The sequence below is a fragment of the Camarhynchus parvulus genome, chromosome 26, assembly GCF_901933205.1.
Source record: "Camarhynchus parvulus chromosome 26, STF_HiC, whole genome shotgun sequence".
NCBI classification, from domain to species: domain Eukaryota; kingdom Metazoa; phylum Chordata; class Aves; order Passeriformes; family Thraupidae; genus Camarhynchus; species Camarhynchus parvulus.
In genome coordinates, this window is record NC_044596.1 from 3,139,651 (window position 1) to 3,151,754 (window position 12,104).

Consider the following 12,104-nt stretch of genomic DNA (forward strand, 5'->3'; position numbering starts at 1 on the left):
TGCCCATCCCTGGAGGTGCCCAGGGAAGGATGGATGTGGCACTCAGTGCTCTGGGCTGGGGACAGCGTGGCATTGGGCACAGATTGGACTCGATGATCCTGGAGGGATTTTCCAATCTCCATAACTCTGTGATACTGGGAAGGCTCCAATTACTACAACACTTGTAATACTCCTACCCATTCCACACTTCTCAATCTCCACCTAGAAATCGATCAGGAACACACAAGCAAATGTATAAATCACAGCAAGAATGCCCAGCTGCCAGGGTACATTAACCAGAAAACAGCTCAGAAGTTTAAGCACCAAAGAACCCCACATTTCTGAGAACCCTTCATGTGGAGGAGCCCTGGGGGGAGCCGTGGGGGGACCCCAGAGCCTGGCGGGGGGACCGAGACCCCCTCAGGGAGCTGGGACAGGGGTCTCCAACATGGGCAATGGTGACCGGGACCCCCTCAAGAAACTGGGGTGGGGAGATGGAGACCCCCTCAAGGAACTGGTGTGGGGAGATGGAGACCCCCTCAAGGAGCTGGGGCGGGGTTCTCCAACGCGGGCGATGGTGACCGGGACCCCCTCAAGGAGCCGGGGCAGGGTGACCGGGACCCATCAGGTAGCCAGCGTTGGGGGGACAAGGAGCCGGGACAGGGTGAGCAGGATTCCTCAGGGAACCGGCGCTGGGGGGACCAAGACCCCCTCAAGGAGCCGGGGTGGGGAGAGCGGGACCCCCTCAAGGAGCTGGGGCGGGGGTCTCCAGTGCGGGCAATGGTGACCGGGACCCCCTCAAGGAGCCGGGGCAGGGTGAGCAGGACTCCTCAGGGAACTGGCGTGGGGGGGACAGGGACCCCCTCAAGGAGCTGGGGTGGGGAGACCAACACCCCCTCAAGGAGTTGGGGCAGGGGTCCCCAACGCGGGCGAGAGGGACCAGGAGCCCTGAGGGCGGCGGGGCGGGGGTCGCGGGGGCTCGGCGCGGCCGGGCGCCGTTTCCAGCCGGACGCTTTATGGGCGCGGACGGCGCCATGGCGGCCGCCGCGGGCTGAGGGGACGGCGCGGGCCCGCCATGTTCGCCAGGGCGTTCCGCGTGAGGGCCAACACCAGCATCAAGGGCTCGGACCGGTGAGTGCCGCGCCGGGACCCCGCAGGGACCCCCGCCGGGCCGGGGGGACGCGCGGGGCTCGGCCCCGGGGTCGCGGGCGGCGATGCCCCCGGGAGTGGCTGCTTTCACCCCCTGCTTGTGATACACTCCCGGCCTGAGCACGGAGTGTGCGTTTCGCTGGAAGATGGTGCCGTAATTAAGCCAGGTTTAAGTGAAACGTTATGTCGAGGCTTGGATGAGGCCTTCTATGCTTATTTATAGCAGCGTTCAGTGTCTAATGGGGCTGTGAGATGAAGAGGGGGTTTGGATAAGGACGTGGAGTGACAGGACTAGGTGGGGAATGGCTTTAAACTGGAAGAGAGTAGGTTTATATTGGATATTAGGAAGAAATTTTTTCCTGTGAGGGTGGGGAGGTGCTGGCACAGGGTGCCCAGAGCAGCTGTGGCTGCCCCTGGATCCCTGGAAGTGTCCAAGGCCAGGCTGGACGGGGCTTGGAGCAGCCTGGGACAATGGAAGGTGTCCCTGCCATGGCAGGGGTGGGACTGGATGGGATTGAAAGTCTCCTTTAACCCGAACCATCTGTAATTCTCTAATTCTTTAGTTCCTGAGCAGCACTGCTGGGCTGAACTCCTGATTGTTCAGGTTCACTGGACACTGCTGTGAATGACCACAAACCCCCCTGTGCTGGTCACTGGGGTTTTAAACTTCAATCACAACTGGGGGACAGGGAAATCTGGCTGTCCCCTGCTCCAGCTGCGGGTGACAGGCTGGGCAGAGCCAGTGTGGCACTCCCAGGGTGAAATCACAGCACAAAACAGAGGCATGGGCAGCAAACAGAACCTGAAAGCAGATGTTTAAAGAAGATAGGAGCAGGGCAAGTGTATTCAGCCTTTTCATGGTATTCTTACATTGTTTGTAAACCCAGACACAAATGCTCCAAATTATATCCTGTGAAGAGGTGGAAATCTCAGGAACAGCCAACAAAACAGTAACAGCAGATGTAGGAATTAGTCTGAGGGATGGCCTGGGCAGCTTTGTAACACATTTGGGGCTTTTTCATTGCAGGAGGAAGCTACGAAGTGATGTGGCAGCAGCTTTTCCCAGCCTGAGCACTGAACAAGTGGCTGAGTTGGTTCCAAACAAGGAAGAGCTCAATGTCATCAAAATATACTCTCACAAAGGGGAGGCCATCACTGTTTACATGAACCACAGGAACCCAATACTGTTTGAAGTTGAGAAAGTTCTGTATCCAACAGGTAGGGGGAAGGGATTGGAGTAATCCTCCCTCTTTGCTGACCTTCCCAATTAATTGTTGTGGCATTGTTTTGATTTCACATTTCTTTATCATCCAGTTAAGTGTTTTATTATCTAATTAAGTTTAATCTCCTGGATTATCCAATGAGAGTTTAGTCTTAAAGATGAAAAGAAACAGCATCTAGAAATGTTCTTAATGATGCCTTTTTAAATTTGCTTCTGTTTTGGGACAGTGTACACTCTGTGGGTCTACCCAGACCTTCTCCCTGCCTTTGCAACATGGCCCCCAGTGCTACAGAAACTTGCAGGAGGTGCAGGTAAGAGCACCAGAACTTTGTCCCTTTGCACTGAAAAAAGGAGTTGCCTTCAGGGCTTTTCAGGTGTTTTCCTTCACAGTGGCAAAAATGTACCTGGAACAAGTGGAAGGAATGAGTACTCAAAAATAATTTGTGGTGGTGGTGTCCTAAAAAGGAACTAAATTAGCTGTAAAAAGAGTTTGTGAACGAAGGAAAGTAGGTGAAGGTGTTTAAATGCGATAACCTGCTCTGTGTGGGAGGCTGAGATTTGGAAATCCCTTCTCAGAGTGATGAGCACCCTGAACTAGGACACAGAACTGCCTGTGCCATTGGTCTGTCCCTCTTTGAAAGCTCCTTTGCTGCCACCCTGCTTCCTGTCAGTGCCCAGGTGAACAAGCTCATCCTGTGGATAGGAAGGAAATTTATTTTGGAAGCTGCAATGCAATCACTGTCAGCCAGCCTGTGGATTGTGCAGGTGGGGTTGGAGCTGAGTTCCTGGGTTACTGGCTCTACCACCTCATTATGGATCAAGACTGACAGGAAAGGAGTCTGTTTTCTGGAACCTGCTTTGGATGCAGTTCAGACTCAGGAGAATCAGCCCATTATAAACTTTAAATTGCTGAACTGCTCAAGCAGGAAAAGATTAAATTTGAGCTGCCGCAGCCTTGATCTCTACCTGGAAGTGCTCAAGTAGGAAGGGATGTCTTTTTCCATTACACAGCATCCGAAGTGGAACTCAGGTCTCTCTGCTTTGTTTGCTTTTGGGGAAAATGAAGTGCTGTGATAGACATCTGAGAGAGCCTCGCTGCTGACTTGTAATGCCCCAGTTTCTGGGCAAAAAGACTTGCTAATGGGGCAGGACATTGATGAAAGAGGCCTGCGGGTCATTCATCGCCCCTGGCAACCAGGCTACCTCTGTGCAGGATCCAAGATAAGGAGCTGGCCAGGGGACAATGGCCACAAAGGCAAGGGGAGAGGTAGAGCCGGTCCTCAGAAGGGAGAGGAAAGGCACCAGGCTCTCCAGTGCTGCAGACTGGAGCACTGCAGGCGATTCAGTTCCTAAAAGCAGCATGTTTTGGGATATCTCTTCCATAAATTCAAATACCTGCTGTCTGCCCTGGTAATTTGCATAATTTAATGCTGCTTATGTGGTCACATTAAGGCCTTGATGTGGTTTCTGTCCCCAGCCATGTGGAGCTCTGGTGGCAGTTGCAGAATTTGTTCTAGACTTGATAAAAATACTTGTGACAATGAACAGGGGGAAGAATCTTGGCTTCCTCAGGCTCCACATGAAATCAGGCATGCTGAGAAAAATGTGAGTGAGATGCCTGCAAAACCAAGCCATGGAACAGCTCAGGAGTCTGCAGAGAGCTGCAGTGAGGGAGAGCAGCTGCTGTTCCCATCCTTTGGTGAGGACATCGTGCCACACCTGCAGCATGGAAAGCTCTGCTTTGCTTTCATCCCAGTCTGGTCCTGCCAGGTGTGGGAAGCAGAAGGAAGCAGGGCTGTGGTTTTTGTCCAAAACAGCAAGGAGGCAGCTCCCCGAGAGTTCCCAGTTGGCTGCAGCTGATGTGGCACATTCGGGAAGGATGGGGCAGCAGTGGCAACTTTGAGGCAATTCTCTCTCTAGGGAAGAAGCTGCTAGGATAACCTTCCCTTGGGAAGGGTAAATGGGTTATTCCTGGTACTTCTCCTTGTTCCTTTCCCTTTCCATGCCATTAATGAAGAGCTTTGCTGGGAGCTCGTTAAAAACAGTCCCTCAGGTCTGACAGGGCTGAGCAAGCTTCACTCCTCTGCAGTTTTTTGGGATGTGCCCAGCAGCCGTATGGATCGGATCCCGCGCTCCACGGGGGAAAAGTGGTGCTTTAGGAGGAGAAACAGAGAATCCTGTTCTCCCTGGCGTGTGCTCAGCTCGTGGTTTTGCTGAGTAACGGGAGGGAGGGGGGCGGAGGAGGCGGTGCCTGAGCGTTTCATTGAGAAATGGATGCGCTTCATTCTTCCCGCAGACCTGATGCTGCCAGGAGTTGTGGTGCCACCTTCCGGCCTCCCTCAAGTGACACGGGGCACGCTCTGTGCTGTCACCCTGCTGGGAAACAGGTACAGAGCTTTCTCCAATCCAGAACTTGTCCAGAAACTAAAAATGAAGTGAAGGGTTTTGAGGAAATTAAAGCAGAAGTGTTGTCTTCGAGGAGCCTCAGCAGTGGAAGATACAGCAGGAAAAAAACTCTTAGTTTTATGGGTTAGGAAATGTTTGAGCTGAAGTGGGAAGCTTTATAAATTGGTTCTTTTGGACCAATGTTTTTAACAAAATATTGTATTCTGCACAATTGTCTTTGTGTCTGTGTGGAAATGCTGAGTGAGGGAGTGCTAAAGCCATTGGTTTTCTCTCACTGCTGGTCTCCTCTGGCAGTGCATGTGCTTCTTGTAATTTATTAAAAGCAAGAATGTGTCACTGCACAACCTTCACTTCATCCAGGCTCAGGATTCTTTGGAAAACCTTACGTATCAGAAGGATAACCAGAAAAAATGTAGATGCTTGAAAATTTGTAAAGAGCAGGGAGGTTGTAAACTAAATTCAGTCTGACACATTAGCACAGCCTGTGTGCAGTAGCACAGGGTGTTTGTGTTGTCCTGCTCCAACATTCCCTTCTTTTCCCAGAGCTCCCGTGGCAGTTGGAGTTGCCACCATGTCCACAGAGGAGATGCTGGCTGCTGGAATGAAAGGGAAGGGCTTTGCTGTGCTGCACACCCACCTGGATCACCTCTGGTGGGTAACTGCCAGTCCTTGGGGAAAATGGGCAACAGGTCTCGTGTGTTTACTGAAATCCAAATTTGAGACTAATCTGTCAGGCCAATTTAGTAGTTATTTGGGTACAGCTTAGATAGGACTTTTATTTAGAATTTGTGGAGGAAGATGAGTTCAAAGTAAATTTTACAGTTCAGAGATTGCAGAAAAAGACCCATGCAGGTGCCAGTTCCTTTATTCAGGGTGACATCTGTTCACTGTCCTGTGGTTGAAAGCAGCAAAAGGAAAGCTGTGTTCTGCTTTTTCTTCCTTTTGTAGGGAATATGGTGACAAATCTTCTCCTCCTGCCTTAGCTCCCTTGGTAACAGATTCTGATGCAATGGAAAATGCTGGAGATGAGGAGGAGCTGCAGGGGAAGGAGCCTGGCAGCAGCTGCTCCCCTGAGCCAGAGCAGCACGTGGACATCAGGGATTTGAGCCTGAGGGACAGAGACACTTGTGCAGAAGTGCTGGGGAAGGAGGAGCTCTATGAGAACAGAGCTGCAGAACCAGCTGAGGATGCCAGCACAGGGGACCAGCAGGAGGCTGAGGACAGCAGGACCCCACAAGGTATTTTTGGATCCCAGTGAAACCAAACCATGCCCCTTTGGTTTGCTGAAGCCCACAGACAACTCATTGCCTACCTGTCCTTTTTTTGTCCCTGCAGAGCAAATGGATGCATTGTTTAATCAGTGCTTTTTCCATGCCTTAAAATGCAGAGTAAAGAAGTCAGATCTCCCTCTGCTCACCAGCACATTTCTAGGCAGCCACATGGTCTCCTGCTGGTACGTGGGAAGGAGATGGAATTGGGATTTGCATGCTAGGATTTGGTCTTTAAAATGTGGAGATTGTGTGGGATATTTAGGAAAAAGGTTTTGGGTAAAAAATAAAATCTAGTTCTTAAATAAGGTTATGCTCAATTCTGCCATCAAATACTTTGATCAAATACAATCCTTATATTAAATACTTGCATGTAAGGATTGTCCAGACCTGGATTTGCACTTGGGAGCCAACTTGACTTGGCTGACATTGGTTTCACCATGGTTTAGTCACCTGAGTGGCTGCTTGCCTGCCCACAGGAGCATCAGCATTAATTTCACTCATCACATTCTATTTATCAGCTTCTTTGGTGTAGTTCTTTGTGTGATTTGTATTTCTGCTGTTAAGAAACTTCTAGCATAAGTAGCAAGATTTAAGAAGAAATGAAGGGTGACTTATAACTAAAGAACTTTTAAAAAATCCATTTATAGCCCTGCTGGAAAACAACTGGACATAAAGAAATCCAGCTATAAGAAGGTGAGATTTTTCTGTTGGTTTGAGTGGGGTTTTAAAAACTAATTTTAATAAGTAACAGAGGAAGAGAAAAAGTTTAAACCACAAGAGCAGGAGTTTAAAATGCTTGACTCCACATTTCTGATTGTTGCTTCCTTCAGTTCTCTAAATTCCTGCAATGCATGCAGCACCAGAGGATCTTACAAGTGAAGGAGCTGAGCAAAGGTGTGGAGAGCATCGTGGACGTGGACTGGAAACACCCAGAGTACGTAGAATAATATCACAGTCTTAAAGGAGTTGGGAGTCTCTGAAAGAAGGGAGTGGAATCTGCTGCCTCCAGCTCTGTTTCCGTCCCTTTTACTCACACCAAACAATTCTTGTGGCAGCGTTAAAGCATTTGCAGTGCCTGAAGGATTTTCCTCAGCCTCTGCTGCCCAAGACAGCAAAAGTGAAGACAGAGAACAAGTGTACCATGCTCCTGAAATTATTCCACTCTATGGGGTCTCCACAAAAATGATCCCACTCTTTCAGGAATCTGGACACAGGTAAGCACAAAAAAAAAAATGAAGAGAGAGACCAACAAAACTGCAGTTGCTGTTTCTCTCTTATTTCCAGAACCCAACTCCCAAATACTTTGAGTTAAAAATTCTCTTTGTCCTCAGAAAAGGCAGCGTCCTCTCAAGCAGTGAGGTGAGAAACATCATCATTAACTATGTGAAGAGTAATGAGTTGGTTGATGAAACAAACAAGAAGTGAGTACAGGTGGAAGTTTTCCTCCCCTGCTTCCACAGGAGAGGCTGAAATTAGAGGAAAAAAAGTGACCTGGTTTGCTCCTTCTGTGTGCTTTTGTTTTGCAGCTTTGTAAAGGTGAATGCCATTCTGTGTGACTGCCTGTTGGATAAATCAGAACAGGATGAGATCTCACACCTTAAATGGGATGAACTCTTGAGCAGGTGATTGTTCCCTCAATATCCCTTCCCAGAACTGCACAGATTTATTGCCTGCAACTCAAACCCCATGCTGGGAGCTGCCTGAATTGTAATTTCCTGGAGATAAATAGGAACACGATGAGATCTCACACCTTAAATGGGACAACCTTTTGAGCAGGTGCTTGTTCTCAGTGTCCCTTCCCAGAATGACACAGATTATTGCTTTGTCCAGGTGCCTGGAACGACTGCAGCCCTTACACCAGGTGACATTTTCTGGACAAGAACCCATGGTGAGGAAAGGAAACATTGAGCCCATCGACATCAGCATAGCACAGAGATCATCAAACAAGAAGGTGAAAAAACACAATTAAATGAGGGGGGTTGAGCAGATGAAATCCCAGATCCTGAGGGCAGCTTTGGCAATCATTATTAAACCCTCAGCAGTGATATTTCCAGTCCTTACTAATTTCTAATTATTATTAAACCCTCAGCAGTGATATTTCCAGTCCTTACTGGTCCTTACTAGTTTCTAATCATTATTTAACCCTTCAGCAGTGATGTTTCCAATCATTGTTAACCCTTCAGCAGCGATGTTTCCAATTATTTAACCCTTCAGCAGTGATATTTCCAATTATTATTTAACCCTTTGGCAGTGATGTTTCTAATTATTATATAACCTCTCAGCAATGTTTCTAATCATTATTTAACCCTTCAGCAGTGATGTTTCTAATCATTTTTTAACCCTTCAGCAGTGATGTTTCCAATCATTTTTAACCCTACAGCAGTGATATTTCTAGTCCTTACTAGTTTCCAATCATTTCAAAGCTTTCAGCAGTGATGTCTCCAAGCATTTTTAACCCTTCAGCAGTGATGTTTCCAATCATTATTAAACCCCACAGGTGACAATTATCAAGAACCTTGAGCTGTATGGTCTGGACCCACAGTGTGTGGCCAACAGTCTCCAACAGAAGGTCCAAGCCAGTGCCACCATCAGCCCAGCACCAGGAACAAAGGACAGAGTCCAGGTCCAGATCCAAGGCAACCAAATCCATCATCTGGCCAAGATGCTGCTCGGTAAGAAGATTCTGGAACTGGGCTGGTTGCAGCAAAACTGAGATTTTTAAATTCTTTAAGTCTTCCTTAGCTGAAGTGAGCTCTTGGTTGTGTTGCAGAAGAATATCAGCTACCTCGGAAATACATCCAAGGCCTGGAGAAGGCTCCAAAGCTTGGCCGCAAGAAGTAGGAGAAAAATCAACTGTAAGGATTGCTCAGCTCTCATTATTTTCATTATTTATAGAAGTGTTTGCTGCCAGCAAATCAAGGATCATGCACAGGCCCTGCTCATTCCACAGTGAGTCCTGGATGTTTACAAGGTCTGGAATTTGCCCAAATAATAATAGTGCTCCAGGTGTTCCTTTTTCATAAAAATAAAAAGCTCAATAAACCCCTTGGCATTATCCTCTTGTGATTTTTTAAATGGAAATTGATACTGAAGTACTGGATGCTACAGTGGTTTTTGGGTGGTTTAACATTCTTGCTTTGCATCTTTGATCAAGGATGTGGAATAAACCTCCTCTGAAATATGAGAAAAATACATTCCAACACGATCCTGGGACAGTGCAGTGTGTTCTGCCATGAAGTAAAACCCCTCTGGCTTAGATTTTATCTTTTAAAACATTTCCAGGTATTGAATTCAGACATTTCAGCACTGAGAATTAACTGCATTAGCTGGACTTCTGTAGTTTATATTATTTTTATATATAAAAATACATTTTAATGTATGACGTGAGCTGTAATTTATCACAGGTAACAGTTCTGTCAGCCCCAGCTGAAAGATTAAATTAATGGAACACTTTGGTCAGGTCTTACAGGTGTGAATGTTCTTTAGCTCTTTAACAGTGGGTTAGGAAATTTAAATTCATTTCTGGGAAGGATTCCTGTATTTCCCTTTAGACTAAATCCATTGAAGTTCCATAGGAGGGCACCAGAAAAAGAAAGTCAAGAGATTTCTTTAATTACTGACAGCTTTATTATCATTGTCTGTTACACTGTCTGCATATGAACAAATAGTTCCAGAACCTTCAAAAAAAGCTGAGAGTGAGACATTTTGTAAAAATGCCATAGAATCACTAGGGAGTAGTAAAAATAAATTACAGCATTGCAAAAATGCATTTCACTTTGCCATAGAAGCTCTACTATTCCATCCTATACACATTATTTTACAGGTTTTACAGTAGCCATGGAAAAGAAACACACGACCTAGGCGCGACAATTGCTAACCAAAGGCACTGCCAACAGGATCTGCGCTTAAAGAAGGGGCAAATACTTCTAAAACCAGCTCAACTGACCCTTGAGAATTTGAGTTTCAACACCCACCAACTCTTCAAATGCCCCTCACATTGAAAAAAAAACAACAAAAGAACGAGCCCTGCTGGTGCAGGAGGTTTTCAGCAGCATCCACAGTGATTGCATACGAAGCCATGCCTTCTACAAACTGTCAAAGACATGCTGGGGCCAGGAAGGGAGAGGGGACACTCACCAAAACAAAAATAAAAATAGAAATCAAGGAAACCTGCACAACTTTTCAGCCAGAAAGAAAAGGGATTTCAAACCAAGCGTATGGCTCTTCCCTCTGAGAGCCACCGGCAGTTTTTTACAGCGCTCTTCCCCACGGTGGAACTGAAGTATTTATACGGTGCTGTCAAGGCTCAAAGCACCAGATAAACGGTATTTAAATGACTCCACAAGTGAATAGTGAAGTGCTAAGTCTGCTTGTAGCTGGACAAACAGCCCCAGAGCACGGCAAGTGCTGCTCTGGGGCTGCCAGCAGTTGTTAAAGGTCGTTGGGTGTAGAGTACAGTACAGCTGGAGGCTCCTCTGCACCAGAGCCCTGCGAGCAAACCCTCACTGCTGACCAGAACAGGAGCTGCAACTGAGCTTGGCAGAAAGTGGCTTTCACACCAAGTAATGCAGTTACTCTCATAAGGTTTAGAAACAAACATACTCAAAATCTGGGAAAAAAAAAAAAATCCCAAGCAATCACCTTCCAGAAAGAAACAAAGCAGTTCCTCATCCCTCCCCAGACACGAGGGCCTCGTCACACCAGTGCTGTGGGGACAGGAGGGACAAGGCTCTGCACAGCTTCCTCCTTAGCCCAAATGCAAAGTTTTCACACTTAAGGGAAAAAAAAGGCACTGAGGTAAATTTGAACTCATCCCTGTTCCCCAATAACCTGCTGCCTCCCCTCCCACGGGGCGCAGGTGGGATCCCAGCAGCCGCAGTGAGCTCCATGAGCCCACACCAACCCTGTCCCTGCTCCATCCCGATCCAGCACTGACATTCCCTGTTCCCTGGGCTGTGAACAGAGGGAGGGCTGGCCCTGGCTGTGTGCAGTGTGCTCAGAATGGAGCACTGAGGGTAAACATGGGGCCCATCCTCTCCCCCAGGATCATTCCAGCCCGGCAGTGATCCCTGCACGGCCTCAGCAGCAGGAGCGAGGGCAGGGACCCAGCCTGCAGCTCGAGGACTTTGCTGAGGGATGCTCAGCATGGCGTGGTGGCAGCCCTGAGACAGGCAGAGAGAGACTTGCTGTCCTCTCCTGGCTCCACGGAGAGAGCAAACCCTGGGAAGCCTCCTGGACAGGCAGGACAGCACCAGTTGAGAGTGGGGAGGGAGAACAGGGCACAGGGACAGCAGGAGCAGGAGGAAGCCCAGGTGAGGTGAGCAGAAAGCATCCAAGGACAGTAATTCCCTTCCTTGGTGCCACCTCCACACCCCAGCCCTGGATGGGGCTCCTCTCCCTCGGGGCCAGGCACGTTCACAGCTCAAAATCTGATTTGTGAAGGGGTTTTGAGCTTTCCTGGGTTCCTCTGATGGACACATATTGCTAAACCTTCAACGCTGAACCCTCAGCCTGTGCCCCAACCATCACCTTTACACTTTTTAAACAGAATTTCTGGAAACAAAGGTCCCAATTCCTACAGAGTAGGGAACTGGTGAAACCCTGGCTAACTTGGCTAAGCATCAGGGACTGTTACTGTAATTCATCTCTTTCCAAAATTAGAAGTCAAATAGAATCAAAATGAATGATTTTCCTGCGAATTACTATTACCAAGTTGCAATAATATTTACTAACAGACTGTTAGGGTGTTGCAGCTGCCTTGGCGTCCTAACCTGGCATTTCCCTGGCTGCCTTAGCCCTGAACAAGTCCAGGGCTTGGCTAGAGCTGCAACACCCACGTGGTTTGGTGCAACAACCTCCTCCCCTTTTCCTGCTGTTTCCTGTGCTCTCCTTACGAAACCAGAACTGGGCCACGAGGGCACTGTGGGCCACAGCACCTCCAAACAGGAACGAGCAGCTCGCTGGGAGGAGCAGGAACAGCCAGAGCTGCCCTGCTCCAAATTTCAGCCAGCAGAGGGGTCCTGTTGGGTGTCACACCGAAAATTTTCCACGCAGCCTCTCCAGCGGATGGCACGGCT

General features: G+C 48.2%; 1 protein-coding gene across 1 annotated transcript; it reads left to right on the plus strand.

Annotated features, from left to right (window-relative positions):
• Nucleotides 1-986: 986 nt before the first annotated feature.
• On the plus strand, nt 987-9,069 carry EIF2D (eukaryotic translation initiation factor 2D). The gene is made up of 15 exons (XM_030965707.1): nt 987-1,110; nt 2,156-2,346; nt 2,578-2,661; nt 4,647-4,737; nt 5,300-5,407; nt 5,705-5,994; nt 6,092-6,209; nt 6,675-6,720; nt 6,858-6,961; nt 7,083-7,241; nt 7,359-7,448; nt 7,554-7,649; nt 7,858-7,978; nt 8,525-8,699; nt 8,798-9,069. Exons 1-15 carry the CDS (start codon nt 1,055-1,057, stop codon nt 8,866-8,868), a joined length of 1,800 nt encoding a protein of 599 aa, XP_030821567.1. The 5' UTR covers nt 987-1,054; the 3' UTR covers nt 8,869-9,069.
• Nucleotides 9,070-12,104: the final 3,035 nt, after the last annotated feature.

Bases quoted from the DNA above. Each gene is read 5' to 3' on its own strand.
- EIF2D (XM_030965707.1), top strand. From the start codon at position 1,055: ATGTTCGCCAGGGCGTTCCGCGTGAGGGCCAACACCAGCATCAAGGGC. The intron at 2,347-2,577 runs GTAGGGGGAAGG...GTTTTGGGACAG, and splicing joins GAAAGTTCTGTATCCAACAG to TGTACACTCTGTGGGTCTAC. The intron at 6,210-6,674 runs GTACGTGGGAAG...ATCCATTTATAG, and splicing joins AGCCACATGGTCTCCTGCTG to CCCTGCTGGAAAACAACTGG.